General features: G+C 39.6%; 1 protein-coding gene across 1 annotated transcript in view; it reads right to left on the bottom strand.

The window, feature by feature from the left end:
• Positions 1 to 14156, bottom strand: part of spata5 (spermatogenesis associated 5) — a 117712-nt gene that overhangs the window by 81961 nt on the left and 21595 nt on the right. Inside the window, exons 11-14 of the mRNA XM_053323352.1 lie at positions 13410 to 13564; positions 5945 to 6154; positions 1900 to 1953; positions 1486 to 1565 (exon numbers count right to left, since the gene is read on the bottom strand). Of these exons, the coding sequence (XP_053179327.1) occupies positions 1486 to 1565; positions 1900 to 1953; positions 5945 to 6154; positions 13410 to 13564 (499 nt within the window). The remainder of the gene's footprint in view (positions 1 to 1485; positions 1566 to 1899; positions 1954 to 5944; positions 6155 to 13409; positions 13565 to 14156) is intronic.

Here is a 14156-nt window from a genome sequence, read left to right as displayed (position 1 = left end):
TGAGGAGGACTGCAACACATAGTGTTCATTTAAAAATTAATAGTTATAAGACAATCAAGTTTGTGACTCTACTCTACAGTACAGTATTTTTTGTCTTTTGTATCTGTCTTTACATTAGCCCAGGGACCCAAGATGGCTACACTGGCTCATTTACAGTGATGTCTATTAATGTGCACTGTCCCTTTAGGTTTAAATTGTATAAATAAAATAAAGCTAAGGAAATCTGTGAGCGGCTATAGAGTTTGTGTATCCAGTAGACTGAAAACGAGTCAAGACTACACTGAACATTAAAGTACAAAAAAATGTGCTCCATGTTCCTTCAAAAACATTTTAGAAAAATATCCGGCCTGGCTTGGCTTATGAAGCTTAATAGTGAGAAAGAGGAAATTTAATGAGATAGACGGGGAGAGAAATAGCCGCCCAAATAAAATATGGTGTAAGATTCCAAAAAGAACAGCAAAACACCCTATCTATCAAACTGAGGAACTGGAACTGAGGCCAGGTATTTAAAAAAAAAAGTTGCTGCTGGATGGTGTGAGTCACTTGGTTTAAGAGCAATTGGATGAAATTTGATTCTTTAATTTAGAGATTTCATTCAATAGTATTTTTCTTTCTCTCGATTGGGAAAAGACGATTTGATTCGGTTCACATTATTACGAAATAATGTGCTCAAAGATGTAAAAACCCTCCCTAAAAGATGAGGGGAAAGTTCACAATTAGGTGATCATTTTGTAAGTTGCAAGTTCATTTTGAAAGTTTAACAAATCCAAAGGTCCAAAATGTGTTTTAGTGTTTTCCACTGTGTTGAATTTGAAGCATCAGACCAAAGGCCAACAGTGAAATGCTTACAAGGCCAGCCCAATGGCCTTTCTGTGCTCCTTCCTACAACATTTAGTTTCATCAACGGGTTTACCAGGAAACATGCTGCATATTTGGCCTTCCCCATCTGCCGTGGAAGGGCACAATGAAGTGTTTGTGCGCCTCCGGTCTATGTCCTCTGTCCGCCCCCCCGTCCTCTTTCCTTTAAGCCACAGATGTTCCCAGTGCCATCCCACTAAAGCGCCTCCGGACAAGACTGTGCTCTGTGTTCGCTGGTAGCAAAAAAAGCCGCAAAAGTCCAAGAGGACACCATGGGAACCGAGTGGTCAGCTTTGATAGTGCAGTCATGCAGACTTTTTGGGATGTTTGCGCCGTCCATTCATAAGTGAATCTTTGTGAGAGGCATGCTGGGACACCATCTAGGGGCAGTAAATTAAAGCAGGCCACAGCAATGACTATGCATTTGTCATCACTGGACAATGGATGACCACAGAGCTGAAAATAGTAAGCATAGTATAGGACAGTAGCAGAACAATTACTCACATGAGGAAATACATATTGCCTCATGTGGGCAGTAACCTTTTAATTGTGCAGTGTCCCAGCATCTATTTTTATTTCTAATTCTAGCCTTCTTTCAATGCCATTAAGAAGAGTAACACACTGTACCTTCCTCTCTCACTGGCGAGAGCGTCAATCTCATCAAAGAAGACGATGGCGGGAGAGACGGCCCTCGCCTTCCGAAACACCTGCAAGCAGCGTCAGCAACAATGGACGAGAGGAAAACAGGACAAATCTTTAGCGGTTGTGCGATGAATCGTTCTCAGCTGGCAGAGTGCACAAACATACACAGGAAATACAGCACTTGTTAATGTCGTAAATTCCATCTCAGCTCATCTGTTCATTACGTAAACAACTAAAAATAGTCAGAGAACAAGCACACTTTTCTGTTGGGTAGGGAGGAAGTGCTCTTTTAAAAGAATGTCAGCTTGTATAGATTTCCATTAAGATAATTACAATAATAATAAATCCTTTTAAACTATTCATTGTTATAACCAGCTAAGGGAAGTTTAATGTACATACCTCTCTCACGGCTCTTTCAGACTCTCCAACATACTTGTTCAGTAATTCTGGCCCCTGTTAAAAAATGAAAATGGTATATAAGTTCAACATTTGGTCTGTAATTTGACATGACGACAACCTGAAATTAATTCAAAATCAAGATAAAGTGCAACATGACGAACAGGGTTGAGAAGGTTACTTTGGAAATGTAACAGATTACTACTTACTCTATTTAAAATGTAATAAGTAGTGTAACTATTTCAATTACTTAATGAGAGTAATGTAACTTATTATATTTGATTACTTTTTTCTAACCAATGTTTTCAGCTGTTAGGGTAAGTGTACCCATTAAGCACCAAAATCTAAGTTCAGCTGTTTTTCGTGAATATTGACATGATTTATAAAGGAGATCATTTCTTATAAAGGAAGATGTATGTCTCATTTGAAAATGTATTCATTAGTTTGTTAGATTTTGGAATATAAAAGATATTTTATGAAAAAAGTCAAAAGTCTGGCATGGGCTTAAAGGGTTAATTGGTACTGTGACACCATGTGTGCTCCATATAAGAGTTACTTACAAAATATTAAAAGAAAATATTGAAAGAATTAAAAACAGCAATATATATATATATATTCAGTAACAAGTTAAATATTAAAAAATGAGGAATAAACCCTCCTGAACAAAACCATAAAGACCGGACTTCAGATGTAACCCCCTTTTGTAATCACCAACATTTTCACTGTCACCGTCATTTAAAAACACATTTTTTCTCAGTAACTGTAACAGATTACAGTTACATGTATTACTTTCCAACACTGATGATGCATGTGTATAGTATAGTTAGCCAGTACTGTTCCAGTGTCCACAGTCCACTATATACTGGTTAGTGTTTATATTCAACATCTGCGTTTCAGTTGGCAAAGACATTTCTCAGTGCAGTCACTAAAGCAGCCCTGTCCTCTACAGCTGTCCCCTCTATGTCAACAAACTGCACTACTTCTTCTACTGCTACTAACATTGTTGCTATTACTACTGCTACTGCTGCAAATCAAATAAATCCAATTGTTAGATGTTATAAATCCAATTGTTAGATGTTATCAGAAGCTAAATGGTAGGTTTGTAACTTAAATGAAGCACCAGATTTAGTTTGTGTACAGCTGTGTTCGCTATGAACTTAAATAACGTGTTTCATGAGTGACTGGAATATACTGCCAGCCTCACTAGTAGTTACAATATGTAATTTCTACAATTTGTAACTCTACTACAGGCCCCTCTATACAGGATATACTTCAGACACTTTTGATTTAATCATTATACAGTAGTTGCCAATATTACTGCAGAACAGCTTGTGTTTCACTTGCACTTTGACATCACTAAATATATTTTAACACTTCAAGGGTATTGGCTTCCTTTTTACATGCATAAGTGAAGTAACTGCATATTGGACTGTGAGCGCTGCCAAAATGCAGGTGACCTCCACTCAGCACCACTCCTCAACTCTTCCTGTGTAGAGACTGACGGAGAACTGAAGCTGCTCTTGCTGCCCTGCTAATGTGCTGCTTTGACTATGCTGCATGTATTATAGAAGACTACATCCACACTAAGCTAGCTAAATTGAGTCCATACTGAAACAGTTTAAACTAAATTTTCAATAATTCTCTCCAGAGTAGATGAATCTGAAAATGCATGTTGGTATAGAGAGGAAAATGTAAGCTTTTCAAAAATGATGAAGTATCTCTCTGACTTTCTCTGTGACTGTTCTTTGTGAAAGTTAATGTAGTTAATGACACAATACAGGTCAGTATTGTGTATTCATGCTTATGATATCTGCCAACCCAAACAGGAAAAATAGATTTTGCACTTCCTGCAGTTTTCATGTGGATCAAAAACTGGAAACAGGTATACTGATTCTTTAAAATGAGCCACCTAGCATGGTTGTAGTGTTCTACTTCAAATACAGCCATAAACACCTACCACTCCACCACTACTTGCACAACTAGTTCTCTCCAATTACTAGGGTCGTCTTCTAACTTTCCAGGCCTTTCTTCCCCTCTTCCCCTCTTCTTCTCCGTCGCTCAGAAGCAGATAAACATCCACTCAGCCCTCAAAAGAACTTCCTCCCTCTGCAATCCACCCTTTCAACACCTCTGGGCTGACGGAGGAGACGACACTTAACTCCCAGCCCTTTTGTCTCCCGCAGTAAGTGTGGAGGTTGACTCATTAATCCCAGGTTCCTCTCTATGGCAGAGCCAAGGGCCGGACATGGTGAGTTTAAAACCACTGACACTGTAGAGATACGAGCTGTGTATGTGTGTGTGTGTTTGTGTGTGTGTGACTGAATGTGTGTTTGTGTGCACGTATGCATCTGCGGATGTGAGTGTGTCTGAGTGGCTGCAGTGGGAGGAAACCGAAATTGACAAGATGATAATAGGGCTTTTTCACACAGAGGAAACAGGCTGAGCCTTAAAGTATCCACATTTAAATCTGGATAACGTATCTATGTCAAAGCAACCGCTGCACTGGAAAAACCTGATACTGTTATTGCAGATGCTGGAGAGCAGGCTTTCAGCAGGAGGGACAGGATGTTTTTTAACCTTTTCATTGAGCAGATACTCTTCCTGATGACTTAAAAACTGCTGCGTGAGATTACTGTACAACTCTTTTGTGTCACCTTTGTAAAAAAGTGAAATCTAATACAGCCGGTGTACATGCATCTGTGAAATGTAATGTCTTCTCCGGACCTGATTGAAAATGTGATGATGCTTCTAAAAGGAGCTCATCCTGTTAATGATAAAAATGTGTTAATCTAATTGTCGTTCACATTAAGACTTCACCATATAGGATTAAATAGATCTGCATTCAATTTATTTCCCATTGACATTTATGGTTAATCAAAAGTTGATCTGCACAAGAATAAAGTGGAGATGTAATTGGAGGCTGAAGACAACCCTCGGGAACTTTGACCCTGTGTATTTAACACCATTATATAGCTAAATAAGAACAAAGAAATAGGCCTGAAAGTCACACAGACACTTCCTGCTGGCTTAATGAAGCCAGTTGAGAGCTTCTGTCGCAGCGTTCTGTCTCACATGGCAACAGCTTTGAAAATATTCACCGATCGACAATTCAACGAGATGATCAATCAATCTCCGTCAGCCGGTTCTCGACGGGCGGGGGCGAGGGTGACAGTGGGGGGGATGGCGGAGAGGATGGGGTGATGAATGAGAGGGGACAAACAAAGGGTCAAGGGTCAGACAAGGAAGCTCTCTGCAGAGGAAGTGGAGCAGTGAGACCGCCCCCTCGGGTCATCGGGGAAACATATCCGCTAGCACTCTGACACATCGGATACACTGCGTGGGTGATGTGAGTGATTTTAATTTGGTTTTGATATGTGTTAACATGCTAAATAGTTATTAAACTCTTAAAACCCACTGACACATCAATTAGCCAGCTGTTACACAGAGGTGTTTCCATAGATACTACATTTATCCTGCTAACTGTTAAATTTGATCTTATACTATAATACCCTTTAATATGAAGAGATGAAAAGTTTACTTTATACCAAATCACTTTCTTTCTTTTGATCACATGGTTATTGATTATGTGAGGTAAAAGTTGAGCTAAAACGGCTTTAACAGTGAGATGAGATTGAATCAGTCATATCATCAATGATCAAGATGATGGCATCACTTCAGAAAATGTACAAGAATCTTCGCAATCAGTGAACCTAAAAAATACAAGTAAGTTGAAGTCTTATCTTGTTTAGTTGAGGGAGTTTTTGGAACAGCTCCATTTGCTGATTTTTTTCAGTCTCATGTAGTTTTTGGCAGATCACTCAACCAGAGTATGATATGAACAGGCACAGCTGTAATGCATTATTTGATCATATTTATGTATCAAAGTTGGGAAGAAAACAACCTTGTTTCCAAATCTTTCTTTGATTTGAACTCATCCTCTACTATAACCCATAAAAAATGAATTATTTTTAAAATCTTGTCTAGACAAAGAAAACAAAAGATGCCACTCTGAAAAATAAAATGGGATTATGAGTCAATGAAAACTCACTTTGACAGCAAGGAAGTTGAGCCCACTTTCATTGGCCAGGGCCTTGGCTATCATGGTTTTAGAGCAGCCTGGGGGTCCGTAGAGCAGGACTCCTTTAGGTGGCTGGATCCCCATGCGTGTGAAGGCCTCAGGGTGCCTGAGAGGCCACTCCACAGCCTGCTTCAGTTTCAGCTTCACTTCCTCCATCCCGCCTACGTCTGACCAGCGGACCTGGAAGGAGGGATGAGAATAAAATCAGGAGACTGAGAGCTATGTTTTTTAATAAGCGGAAGAACAGAAATCTTTTTTTTTTCTTCTCTGTCTTTACAATTACATTACCGTACTGGTCAAAATATAAGATATGAAAGACAGATTCCCTCTAAAGACCCTTTGATCTTCTTTTTTCCCCCTAATACTGAGTCAATTCTATATCTCATAAACCTCAGTATTTCATGTAACATACAGGAAGTGTTCGCCATCCAGGATACATGAATTTAACCAAAATGGGCTTTTTATAGCCAATTTAACTCCAGTTATGTTTGATTGAAGCTGCTGATCACAATTTCTGTGTCTTAATATTCAATATATATTGGAATTTGATTGTTTTTTCATGCATGAGTAATAACAAGTATTCAGTATTTATGAGACACCACTTTGACTTTCATGTATATAGACAGACTGGCTAAGTATAATAATCAACAATAACTAATATAAAAGTAAAGGACGAAGGAAGAAGCACAAGAAAAAAAAATGTAACAGTGAAGAGTGAAATTAAAAGTAGAAAAAAGAACTGGAAGTAGTAGAGGAAGTGGAAGATGATTTAGTTGTACAAGAAGGAGAAGAAGTCGTAGATCAAATTGATTTAAACTGCGTCAAGCTCCGTGTTATTCATCAATCACACAATAACATGCAATGAAACAAGCTGCATCATATGTATTACTCTGGAGAGGTGGACAACTGTTGAGTGGCCAAAATCTAATAAATGGTCAACACGGGTCCACTCTAGTTCCTCTGAAGTTTCATACAGCTCTAATCTGTGGCAGCTCAAATGCAAAACGCATCGCCAACAATAAATGCAACAGACCAAACAACCTCTGATTGCATGCTGATGTCACTGATGTTCTCATGTAACCTACACAGAAGACCTTTTTTCACTTTCTGAAAGGTTTTTTGAGTAAATTGCGAAGAACTGCGTGTTCTTCCAGACTAATGACAAGAGCTTGTGGGGGGAAGAGAGAGAGCAGAATGAAATATAAAAGCATATTTGGAAGGAGATGGAGGAACGGAGGGGCTCGGGTTGAATCAGGAGACTCTGGATGAAGTGAACAACAACAGAGGGAGTCGCCCAACAGCTGTCTGTCTGACAGATGGAAGGAGAGAGGGAGGGAGAGCGTCCGGCAGTGAACAACCGGAGGAGATAAAACAGATAAGAAAGGAAAAAAAAAACTCATCCAAAACCTTTCAAACCTCCACTCTCATCCTCCCTGACTCTTTCTTCATTACCCATCCTTTCTTCCCTCCCTTACGCACTTTTTTTTTTAGCTCCGTTCCAATCAAACCCTTCTTTCTCCTCCTCTGCATCTCCCAATCTTTCTTCTTTTTTTTTCCTGCACGCCATCTCTATCTTTTTTTTTTTTTTTTTTTTAAATCTACCTTCTGACCTTTTCTTTCACCCTGTCTTTCTGTTTCTTGTCTGTGTGCTATCTCTATCTACTTCAACTTTTCTTTCTTCTCTCACTTGGCCCTTCTGTTGAGTATATTTACATGGACACAAGAAGCCAGACAACTGACAAACTGGGAATCAGGTTGCACAGGAAATCAGACCATCATGCCTTTTGCATGCATTGCAGTAATCTGGTCACTGTAAAATCTGTATTCAAAGTTCATGCAGAAGTCATAGTAGAGGCCAGTTAAGATGTTGAATCTGACTAATATATAGTAGATTTACACATATGGTTGCAACTAATGTTTCTTTTTTATTATGAATGCTAATCTACCATCTGACTGCAATGAAAAATGCTCATCACAATCTGCTACACCACAAAATGATGCCATTGAATGTCTTGTTTTTATTCCAATCATCAGTCCAAAACCCCAAAACTATTAAATGTACTATAAAAAGGTAAATTATCACATTTGAGAATAAAGAACCATAAAAAAGTAGTTGGCAATTTGATTTCTTTCAATCTACAAATAGTTTAATTGAATGATAGTTGCAGCTCTACTTACAGATTCTACTTAGTGTTAGTTTCTGTTTTTGTTGAACTTCAGATTAAATGATTTTCAATAATAAGATGCATCACTGCACATAATGTTCTTCACTTTCATTTCACCGCTCTGCTGTCACATTGGTACTTTCCCTGTCTGATTAGACTGGTTGCATGCCAAGACATCACCTTTAAGCAGGAAATATCTAGCTGTGGTTCAACAACTAATTAATATCAATTATATCATTATATTATTAATAATACAAGTTTGTTTAAAGTCAAAAATGTGTTGGTTGGAGCATCTCAGTTGAGCAGTTTTTCTTTATTCTGTATGATTGTCAGTTGAATATATTTTGGTTTGTGTTGAAGCTGTCACCTTGGGCACTGGGAACTTTGTGAGTGGGCAACTTGTTTCTGATATTTTTTAGACTAAATGATGATAATTGGAATAAAAATAATCCTTTATTTCAGACTTAATCAGATTACTGCATAGAGCAAACAGCAACCTGGTTACTTACAGTAATTAGAAGTAAAGATAGTGTTCATCTACCTTCTTTTACCCCCATGTTTTTGTTTATTACATATCTTATCTGTACTTCACTGCCTTACTTACCTCTCTCACTTTGCCCTTTTACTATCGCACCATCTCTCTCTTTCTCCCTTAAATACTGCTCCTCGTCTCTCTCTTTCTCTCTCTCTCTTCTCCTCTTCTTGACTTCCTTCTCTCTCTCTCTCTCTCTCGCTCTTATGCTCACCCCCCCCCTTACCCTCCCGCTGCTCTCCATTCAGAGGTAACACATCCCAGGCCACCGGCGCCGTCTCCGGGGAACGAAGCACCTAATGGAAACCTGGCGTCTGGCCACATACTGTAAATACCGAACAATTTATGGACAGCGCCGAGCGAGAGAGAGGAAAGGGCGGATGGAGGGGAGGTGGAAGGGAGGGAGGGAGAAGAGGAACAGAGAGAGAGAGAAAAGAGAGAGGAGTGTTGTAGAGATGAGAGAGATAGGTTTGAAGCAGGTGAACGAACCAGAACACTTTTTCGGATGGCCAGAGAGGAATGAAATGAAATAAAGAGAGGAGTGAGATAAAAGCAACAGCAAAACAGACTCACAGAGAGAGAACTGGCAGAACAAGTGAGTGAGAGAAAGATGGGTGAAGAGACAGATGGAGAATGAAGAAAAGCAAAGAAGCAGAGAAGGGGTTTGAAACAGAAGTGGTTTTATGGTTGAAGTTATGGTACAGTGGTATTCATGAGGCTAAACTAAACTGTGATAAGTTTCATGGTGTTATATTAAAATTACTTTGGAACCTGGTTTAAACTGGTTTTGGAATAATACAGGTGCAAATCTTTCACCATACAACATGACACAATGAGGGATCAATCTTAACTGTGAACCGACGGGAAAATATAACTAACCAAACTCGTTTATTAGCAGACTAGCGGGGTTAACGTTCAGTAGCTGACTAGCGTGGCTAACTGTCATTTACAGAGGGTTAAAGATTTGTTGATTAAAAGTACTATTTTTATAATTTTTTTTGCCAGAGCTGTCTTCTTCTTCTTCGTTTCCGGCAGGCTAGATGCCTTGTGCCATGTTGCTGCCTCTCACTGGTGAATCATGGAAGTGCTTCAAAGGCTCGCACTGGCTACGTTATACAGTGACGTAATCGCGTGGCACCTTGCCGGTGGAAAAGCAACAGGTTCCTAAGAGGTGCTCAGATTAGCACCAACTGAGCACTGGCTCTAGCACTAGCTCCGAGCCAGCACTGGCTCCAGCTCGGTGGAAAAGGGGTATCAGTTGATGAAGGATGAAGCTCCAGAATAAGTGAGTAAGTGGACCTTGAGTTTAGGATGGTCTATACATGCTACATCATCAGTTTTTTTTGTTTTATTGTGGTGTGGTTGCAATATTCAAGGATCTGAATCTAAACTTTTAGTTGAGTTTGCATCTGTACAGCAATCCCTTCACATGCTCTTTAGTGTTGTACTCTATGATGTCTGCAGTATTAAACCCAGAAGAAGAAATCTTAAAGCAAACAAAACAAAAAAAAAAAAAAAGTTGTAGATCAGGATTCAACTTTTAATCTCAGATGTTGAAGTTTAATTAAAAGCACCACAAAAATGTTTTAATTACCATAATTAAAGCTGCATTACTGTAGAATAACATTAAAAATTAAAAATGAGTAGGCTAATTGTTTATTCCTACCGGCTCCAACTAGTTTCAGGAATCTGCAGGTTGATTTTCACACTGGACTGAAGTCAATTAAAAGTATTGGCAGTCTATAAGGAAGGAAATCTGTATCTTATGTGGATCTCATGTCCTTTGGAACATTAATGTAAAGGATGCATTGTCTGTACTTAACAGGCGATAACATGCAGGACCACTGATAATGGCTTTTCTAATGGGACTAACAGGCCTTGTATGAAGGTTGACACATGCGCTATGTCAGGTCTACCACACCTTAGTATATGAATAGTGTTTATTTTATGGTATGTTGGTATGAAGGAGTGAGTGGTAAACACATTTTAATCTGATATATATGGTCATATGGAGAGATTCTAGGTAAACCCCACCCATCAGGCACCGAACACAAATAAAATCAAATGCTCAGAATGACTTGCAATCTATCCATACTCTCTAAAAACCAGATTGTGGTTTTGGGGCTTTACAGGCCTCCAGCGACTGAGTTTACCAACAACATCCTGAGACGTGTTAAATCACCTGAAGGCAAATCAATCACTCACCTCTTTCCGGAAAGGAAGCGCATATACAACTCAACACTTCACTCTCTCATCTTCCCCTTGTTTGTTGCATTTGTTTCCAGCAGACTTAATGGAGGCATTGTAAGACATAACAATATAAACTTACATTAATTGCAAGGTGTTTTTTTTTTCTTTCTTTTTGTCATGAATGAAGCGTCTGTGGAATTAGAAGGCAATGTTTTGACTCACACCTCGCTGCACTGTGTTTTTACCCCCCCCCCCCCCCCCTCTCCTTCTTCTACTTCTTCTTCTTCTTCTTCTTCCCTCCCTTCCTTTTTGTACGGGACCCAGTTATTATCTTTTACTGTTGTTTTCTGAACTTTACAAGCGGCCTCTCAGGCTTTGGCCCTTTGATGGGGTTGAAAGGAGGGTGTGGGGGACTTCTCAGACAAAAAAAAAAAAAAAAAAAAAAACTCAAGAGAGACGAGAAGTAAGTTTAAAAGGAGGAATAAATGGGCTTGTTATACAGCTGCCAAATGAAAATATTAAATCCAGACTGCACGGTGGAAGACGATTATTTAAGAAAAAAAAAAAAGAGAGAGAGATGCTGGGTAAACAAGAAGATGTCAAAAAGAGGAAGAATCTCTTGTTGCAAAATAAACAAAGGATTAAGAAGGAACTTTAAATTTATTTACATGTAAATTGAGAAGCATAATCTGTAAAACTGAAATCTCTAGATACGTGATTTGAGAAGGTTTCCGAGGAACTTGAGGCGTGTATTCATCCGGCACCACTGGAAGTTTCTTATATAAAATGGATTAGAAACAAATGTTTGCACTCATGTGGATATAATCAAGTCCGGGGCTCTGCGGCTGGCCTTTCAGCTGAGCTGCGCTAGGGGGATAAAAAAAAAAAAAAAAAATTCCAAACTCAAACTCACTCCTCTCTCTTGTTTCCAGGAACCGGCCGCAAGGACTGAACGTCTCTGGGTGAGCTCAGTGCAGAGTGTAGCAGAGAGAAGAAGGGAGGGAGAGAGAGAGGAGGGGAGGGTGAACGGATAGGAAGGACGTTTCTTCTTCTTCTTCTTCTTCTCCTTCTCCTCCTCCTCTCGTTTTCTTTTTTTTTTTTTTTTTTTTTGGTTGCTGGCAGGAACCGTCAGCGACCCGATCTGCTTTCAATTACCGGTGGAGGATGATGTTAGCCCTCTTCCTGTCCGTTATGTCTTGCACATGCAAACTCCAAAACATCCTGGAGTCTCACCACTGTCCTCTCATCTCTCCCTCCCCTCCCTCCCCTCCCTCCCTCGCTCGCTCTCTCTCTTTCTTTTTCCCTCCATCCGCTGAAAGCAAAGCAATTCATCTTCATTTCAGTGGAGGGTAAAATAGCCATGGGGTCATTTCCACTCTTTCTCAGCCTGACCCCCATCTTTAAAAGTACTGGTGATTCAGTGGTCAGTGGTCCAAAATTTAGTTAAGGGATTTTCAGGATGTGTATTAGAGGAGAAAAGGGAGCTACGGCAGCTTTTAGTTTCTTCCTCGTGGCGACAAGTGGTGATGCTGTTTGGTAATTCGTTCTGCGCTTTAAATGAAGCAAGACTGTATGATGTAAACCAGTCGGCTTACTACCAGGGCCATTGCAAGGTTGAGTGCAACTGAGACATAACTAATGCTGATTACAAACACAGGATCCAATACAGATTGTGTCATTAAAGATGATGCTATAAACCGGGCAGGCATGTGCTGTGAGAGTCTTTGGAGAGCATGTGTCTTTTAATGATTCTTCTTTCTTTTTTTTCATGCATGATTTCTCCTTGACTTTTCATATATCAGTGTTTTACATGTTTGATATGTTTTTAAATGGTAATTTTATTGTCTTTTTCCTCTTAAATAGCTTCTTCCATTTTTTTTTTATAAAATGGAGAAATATTTCTAAGGTGAAGATAAGGATTATAATTTTTTTTTGCGCTTGTCGTTTTTTAAGACACACCTGTCGAGGCTTGTCTCTTGCTGTCTGTTTATTTTTTCGCTTTCATATTTTGTCTGCACATCCTGTCTGTTGCATTTGTCTTTTTATTGAGAAGCACTCTGTGATGTCTGAGCCAGCAAGGTGTTCTATAAGTACAACGTCTTTACTTCTTTCATCTGTCCAGCTGCACTTCACTGACTCCTGTTGTCTATCTGAGCACAATATAAAGCCACATTTTTTTTGGCAGGATGGAGGATATGTCATTTTCTAGGACTGGAAAGATTGTATGTCATTTCTTTTGTGCCCTGACCTCTCTAAATACAGACACCTCTTCCTTCACACTTGTAGATATCAGTTTTCCAGGTGACCAGCAACCATTTTTGGGACTCAGAACCATGCGTACCTACATTTCAAACGGAGGAACCGGAGAGTAAATGTAGATCCTCTAATATAGCTCTCATCATTCCCTCATGCAAATAAATGTTCCTGTTCTAGAGGGTAGTATTTTCTGAAGATTCTGAACATTAGACTTCATGTTTAGAGTTTAAAGTCGACTTTCCTGAGCAAATGAGGAAAAAGAGTGAGCATTGCCAGACAGAGCTTACTGTACCTTGGGGACATCGATAGCAACCTCCCTCATGGCACTGGGCTTCACAGCAGACATGGCCCACTGGAGGTCCTGCAAGGTGACGGTCACTGTCCCCATCAGCTGCTGGTCCAATGGTTGGTGGACACTTCCCAATGCTCGCCGTAGTGCATGCAAACCTGCACAAAGAGGGTTTAACCTGTTAAATGTCTCTTATTTTTAACTTTTTGTGACAAAGTTATGCTGTATGAAGGCTTAAGACAGGCAAGCACAAAAATATGAAATTTACAACTCCCAAGAAACAATATCATAGCTTAAAGAGATGGAAAAAAGGGATCAGTCTTAACCAAGTTCATAGAAGTTTAATTTCTGTTTTAAAAGACATTTAGGCCTAAATGTTACGAGGGAGAAGGTGAATCATTTGGGAGATTAAAGACTGTGATTTGAGATATCTCCTAAATATAAAGAGGGATAAGAAACTGGTGTTTGTTTGCCTAAAGAAGCAATGCTAGTGTAGTTGTGGCTTGAGGGTTTTCTTCCCAAACCCACATGCACCCAGTCCAACTTTTTACTCAAAACATTCAGGCTTGTACACGCTGTGGTGATACACGCCTAGTGAACTCACATCTCAAAATGAACACTAATTCCCCTTTTGATGGCGAAAATAATTGGGCCTGCATTATTGGGGAGAAAGGAGAGTAGGCCGAAGGGAAGGGAAGTGTAATTGAAGCGCTTAAGGTTTGAATACCCTCAGTTCCAGAGACTTCAGCC

Source organism: Scomber japonicus, chromosome 8, assembly GCF_027409825.1.
Source record: "Scomber japonicus isolate fScoJap1 chromosome 8, fScoJap1.pri, whole genome shotgun sequence".
NCBI classification, from domain to species: Eukaryota; Metazoa; Chordata; class Actinopteri; order Scombriformes; family Scombridae; genus Scomber; species Scomber japonicus.
The sequence above is the reverse complement of the archived record's forward strand: the minus strand, read 5'-3'. Positions and strand labels throughout refer to the sequence as shown.